Below are 6,000 nucleotides of genomic sequence, written 5' to 3'. Positions count from 1 at the left end.
GAGAAGACCAGGCACTCATAAAGGGGAGTGGCACGGGGGTTTTTTCCGTCGGCAAAATGGTGTGTGTGTGTGTGTGTGTGTGTGTGTGTGTGTGTGTGTGTGTATGTGTGTACATGTGTGTATGTGTGTATGTGAGAGAGAGAGAGAGAGAGAGAGAGAGAGAGAGAGAGAAGGAGGGAGAGAGAGAGAGAGAGCGAGAGAGAGAGAGAGAGAGAGAGAGAGAGAGAGAGAGAGAGAGAAGGAGAAGGAGAGAGAGAGAGGAAAGTAAAGAATGTTTAAACCTATGTAGCATATATAGAAAGAAAAGCATGTGAGTTGTTAATCTTGTTGATGTGGTAAGGGTAAAACAGCAGCAGGAGGAGGTCACCTGACATCTTCAAGTCAAACACGAGGAGCTGACATTGAGTCTTCCATAGCATGGGGACATCTTGTGGCTATTTCCAATATTGCACACATGCATTTAACATAATAGTTAAATTAAATAGCCCACTGTGTGCCAGGAAAGTAAACTATATCTAATTTTATCATTTTCACAAAGGGATATTGGTACCACTTAATTAAGTGATACTTTGTAGATTATAAGTGGGTTGCCAGGTTTTGAAAAATCTTTCATGTTGGTGTTTATCTTTTCCTCCTCGATTTTTTGTCTTTTTGTCTGAGCAAGTAAAGACAAAACCGCAGGGAGAAACCGCCAAAGCAAAATGTATAGTTTATTACCCTTTAAGATGACATATTAATATTTATACCTGCAGACGTGATGACTTATTGAGAAGTGAGAAGCTGATGAGCATTAATGACTGAACTATTCATGACTAATCACCAACGGATTGTTCACAATCTGGCAACCTAAATTGTCCCCATATCAATGGCTTATAGGCCTAAGTGATCAAAAAAGCATAGATGATTTATCAACTAATAAAGACATTAGTTACAAGCCCCTTTATGAATTGTGGCTTTTTGAGAAAGTGGTATAAAGAATGAAGTATCTTATCTTGCAGCTTTCCAGGTGTTCACTGCACTTGGGTAAAAAGGTGTGGGAATCGTTTTGTCTCTCCTAAAGTAAATGGCGATGGTTGCATGAGCCTTAGAGTATGCAACGGTCGACTACGACCACATCACAAACTGCAGCCTCAAAAATGTATCAATGAACTCATTAAATCATGGTATAGTGTTATTGTGTTTTATTCCATATTGTTCATCTTATTATATCTATTTCATGTTTGTTACACTGCAATTTAACGTTTCAGATTATATTCTTTTCTTTTAGAAATCAACAGTATCACCATCAGCATAATCTTTCTCTCAGAACAGCTTTAGGTTTGCACAGACCAGCTCAACAACCCACAAACCACACTGTACCAACAACCAGAGGTTAATGGGACGCTTGGCCTTTCTGGTTTGAAATTCCTCATTCAGCAGCATAAACAAATACCAATGATGGCCTTAATTGGTGTACACTGTCTTCAGCTAAAAACACTCTGCTGTTTTTCAGATGATACTGGAGCTCTCTTTATGACTTAATGGAGGCCTTGGCAACATATCCCCGACTCCCTGATAATAAACTAGTAGTGAAGACTATTGCAAAAATGTAAACATGAAAATTCACTCTATTTTCTAATGCTTCACTGTCAGGCATGGAAGAATTACTCAAATCCTTAACTAAACAAAACAGTAGAAATATGTAAACAAATGGAATTACAAATCTTCACATTCTGAACCCTTACGTGAAGGTACTGATGTATTATGAGCCAAATATCATAAGTAAACGTTCTCATCATATAGAAATTGGCTCCTCAGTGTTAAATTATTACATGACCCCAGACACTTTTAGATTGAAGAGACTCCTGTGTAACCAGACTTTCACTGCTGTAGATGGTCAAGATGGAGCTCATTTTTACTTATTCATATGCGGTTAAGTAGTGTAGTCCAGTAGGCAGCCAAACAAGGAACTTTCTTGTGTTTATATTTGTAAAATCTAGGTTAATTTTCACAACTGCTAAGAGACAACTAGACACTACTTTTTTAAAAAAACAACTGGTTTTACACAGTGCGTAAACATTCATACGGTGTTTTATGTAAAAGCTGTAAAAGCTGTTAGTTACATGTAGCAAAGTAAACAAGTAGGCGTACAGTTTTAATCTGAAATGTAGTGGAGTAGGCCTAGAGGTATGAAGTAGCATGACATGGAAACACTGAAGTAAAGTGCCTTGGGCAGTACATAGCCTAAATGCAGTGTACTTAAATACCACTTCCGTCACATGGCGCTGATCTTTAGAAACAGTTAAGTGTGGTAAAATCTTTTAAAACTGCCCCTTTGCTTCACCCGTCGCTGTGTGGGTCTGGTCCATTAGTCTGACACAGAATGAGACATCTCAACATGTCTCTCAGAGGATAAATCATGGTGATCCTCTGACTTCAGCAGCACCACTAACAGGTCAAAACTACACTTTTAAAGGCTTTCATTAAAGGCAGGTTTTAGCAATGAAATAAACATGTTGAAACACTGCAGTGTGAATGTGCTTCATCTTTAATATCGGAGCCAGTTATGATAGAGCTACTTCTAAATAATGGCCGTCCCGCTAGCTAAACAAACTAACATGTTAGTTAATGGTTTTAGTGGTTAATGTTATACGACTTGTACCATAATAGCTTCTTAGTCGATTTGTTCAATGACGGCGTTTTGGATAACTTATTTTAAAGAGGGAATGTTGTAATATTATCTCTCTCTCTCTCCCTCTCTCTCTCTCTCTCTCTCTCTCTCTCTCTCTCTCTCTCTCAGTTATCTTTATCAATATATGTAAATATAGATAAAGATATTCTTACTGGTCCTTTGGTGCACATTATTTCAGTGGATTCAGTGGTTATTTTGGTCGTCCAGTCAGTTGAGGTGTTTGTTTTCAATGTAACAGCAGTTTTCCATATACAGTAGGTTGCATGATATCACATCATACAGGTAAAGTTAACGTTACATAAGGGAAATGAAACGAGAGTCCCTCTATTGTGAAAAGGTAGCCATAGATAAACGCGAGTAAATTATCTCACATTAGACTGGATATAGTGTAAAATGTTGATGGGCCTGAAGTACATGTTTAGTCCACTAGGGGGACTCGAGTCCAACTAAACAGGCACAGCTGAGTGTCAATAGTTAATTAATAATTTATTTATTTATTGTATCCTGATTATAACACATTATGCTCAACCATTGGCTTTAAATGAAAGCACCACCGGTATAATCCCATATTTACGTTGTTATTGTTCTCCAATTTAAACAGTTACAGCAAATATTTAGGGATTGGACTGGACAAAACAAGACATTTGAGGACATCACCTCGGACTCCGTGGAACTGGGTTGGCCAGTTTTTCTGATCTTTTAGAAACTTGACGTTAAACGGTGAATCAATAATTTAAAAAATAATCAGCGGACGAATCGATGATGAAAATAATCGTTAGTAGCAGACCTAATTGCACTAGTCTATAAATAAATCCGATCACAGAGAAGAAGTTAAACATTTAGAGTAGGTTATGGCAGTATATATTGTATGTGTGATATCCATAGGTGATACCACACAGGTGCACTAGAAAATCCACTTGGATGTTGGATTAGTTTATCATACATTACATCATATATGTGACACTGGACACAATTGCCAAATATGCCAGATGCTTTCAGCCCCCTATACCCAATGCGAACTGTAGTTCTTAAACCTAACCAAGCTTGTTGCTCAAATCTAACCTATTCTCACCCGGGTGCAAATAGACACTCCAAATATGAATATAAAGCTTATACATATACATTTTTTAATTTAGATTCAAAGTACACATTTCGTCCACAAGGGGGAAATCGAGTACAGCTAAACTACCGCTGCTTTGTTGCAACTGAGTGCTCGAGGTCCCCCTTGTTTATTTATCATATCAGATTCACGTGTCGAACCATAACAATAAAACACATCCAATTAACAGTATTTTGTTACATTGTTTTTATTGTCATTATAAAAACTAAGTCTGCTTCTCAAAAAACAGCTGCCATGTGGTCACTGTGGTCAAAATGGTTAAATCATTTGTTTCATCATACATGTTGTGTACATAAGTGCAACCAATAACAGAAGAACGATTTTTGCGGCCATAGTCCGCTTATTTATCCGGTTTGTTGTTAGAAACATTATCAGTACCCTAATATTACAGAACATTTCTGTTTTTATGGGCATCATGAAATTCACATCCTTATTTATTAGTATGATGTACTATTACTATCGTTAGTAGTATTGTGATTTCTACCTTTGTGTGTAGATATAGTGGGCTACTAGTTGTATCTGTTTCATTGACGTGCAGAAATCATGCAGTTTGTGCAGGTTTCTCATGCGTTTTGGAGCGAAGCAGTCAGCAGTCGGCTCTTTTGTTCCGAGAGCAGATTCAGCGTGTGTGTGTGTGTGTGTGTGTGTGTGTGTGTGTGTGTGTGTGTGTGTGTGTGTGTGTGTGAGAGTGAGAGAGAGAGAGAGAGAGAGAGAGAGAGCGAGAGAGAGGCTGTCTTTGGGATACAGCAGAGTGGGTGAGGAGGAGAGAGAGAGCGGGATGCTGACATATTCCTGATAGATGGCTAAAATGGCGAAAGCGTGTTCGACCCCAGCGAGCCACCAAACTGTAGCACTGTAGGTCGGAACATGTAGTAGCTGAAGCTGGATATCTGTGTGTGTGTTTTTTTTAACCCTCCCGTCTTTTCACCTGCACGTTGTCTTCTGCAAGTGCTGGAATATTTTCTAGAAGTGTTCAAATGGCATCCACAAGGCGCCGCCGCCTTGTTCCGTGCTTTTGGGGAATACTCCTAAACGCTTTAATCGGTAAGTGGCATTATCTCATTACCGGAGTGGAGAGTATCGCGCTGCAGGGTGTGATAGCGGTGTGCAGGATAACCGCTGTTAGGGTGCTGCTCTCCGGAGCCTGCTGCATGCTACAAGAAGCGATACGCGCTGCTGACCAGTAACCCTGAACTTGGCCCCTCTCTGTAAATGACAAATGTGGACTGAAGACTGGTACCGGAGTCGTGTGCACTGCGGATACTTGGTAGTGTATTCAAAGTTATACTTGGTAGTGTATTCAAAGTTAAACTTTAAATGTTGCAGCAGGCTATTGGTGTTGTTTCGCCATCACTTCATATGCTCAATATATCAAGTAGGTGGCTTATGGGCACCATAATAATACATGGTAGCCACGTGCAACACAGTCAGTAGAGTTTTTAGCTTGTTATCAATGTTGATGGGAGCACGTTTACAATAATGTAAAGAATGGTTTGCTGAAAGGTGTCCAGTTGGTGCATTGAGGTGGTCACATTTTTGCGATACAAGAGCTGCGAACTCTGCAGAATGTGCTTATTTTTCTGCTGTAGTTGTCCCCATGACTGTCTTTTAATCAGGTGTCCCAGTATGTAACGACACGGCTGCAGAGTTAGAGCCACTTTCAGTGTTATTGTTAATCACATGGTCTCAATATTACAAATGCAGCACTATTACATTAAGCATTTTTAAGCTCTATTACAAATGCTTTAATGGTACTTAAATGAACCAGATATTAAGACATTGTAGTTTTATGCTTATTGTCTTTTGAGTCTTTTGACTTTAAATACAAAATAATTAACTCTTCAAAATAACTTTACAAAGTGATACTTTAAGAAGTAGATGGGGTTTTTTTTCATATCAAGGGACTTTTAAAGTGATGACGCTCTTGATTGGGGAGTCCTTACAGCACACCACCCTGTGGCTGGTTGAAATGACAGCGGTTATTTCTCTGAGGATAAATTAAAAGACTGTGGTTATTGCCAGCTGGGGAGAATATTTGTACAGATTAAATGTCAAGACTGTCCCTCTCCTCCTTTTCAAATTTTCTTTTTTTGCCCCTTTGTTCACTATGATAGACAGTTTCTCTCTCTTTGTGAGGCCCCTTAATTCAAAGGCAGGATAGACTATTGAGTATTTGCAAAGCATACCACACAGGGACCCACAATGGCCT

The 6,000-nt window shown here is 39.0% G+C and overlaps 1 protein-coding gene across 1 annotated transcript in view; it reads left to right on the top strand.

Moving 5' to 3' along the window:
* The first annotated feature begins 4,763 nt into the window (after positions 1-4,763).
* The window catches only part of igdcc3 (immunoglobulin superfamily, DCC subclass, member 3), a 52,818-nt gene continuing 51,581 nt past the window's right edge, over positions 4,764-6,000 (top strand). Inside the window, exon 1 of the mRNA XM_068730832.1 lies at positions 4,764-4,835. Coding sequence (XP_068586933.1) covers positions 4,769-4,835 — 67 coding nt within the window. The 5' untranslated portion in view covers positions 4,764-4,768. The remainder of the gene's footprint in view (positions 4,836-6,000) is intronic.

Source organism: Cebidichthys violaceus, unplaced genomic scaffold, assembly GCF_023349555.1.
Source record: "Cebidichthys violaceus isolate CVI_PGR_0920_01 unplaced genomic scaffold, fCebVio1.0.p SCAF_5, whole genome shotgun sequence".
Classification (NCBI taxonomy): domain Eukaryota; kingdom Metazoa; phylum Chordata; class Actinopteri; order Perciformes; family Stichaeidae; genus Cebidichthys; species Cebidichthys violaceus.
The sequence above is the reverse complement of the archived record's forward strand: the minus strand, read 5'-3'. Positions and strand labels throughout refer to the sequence as shown.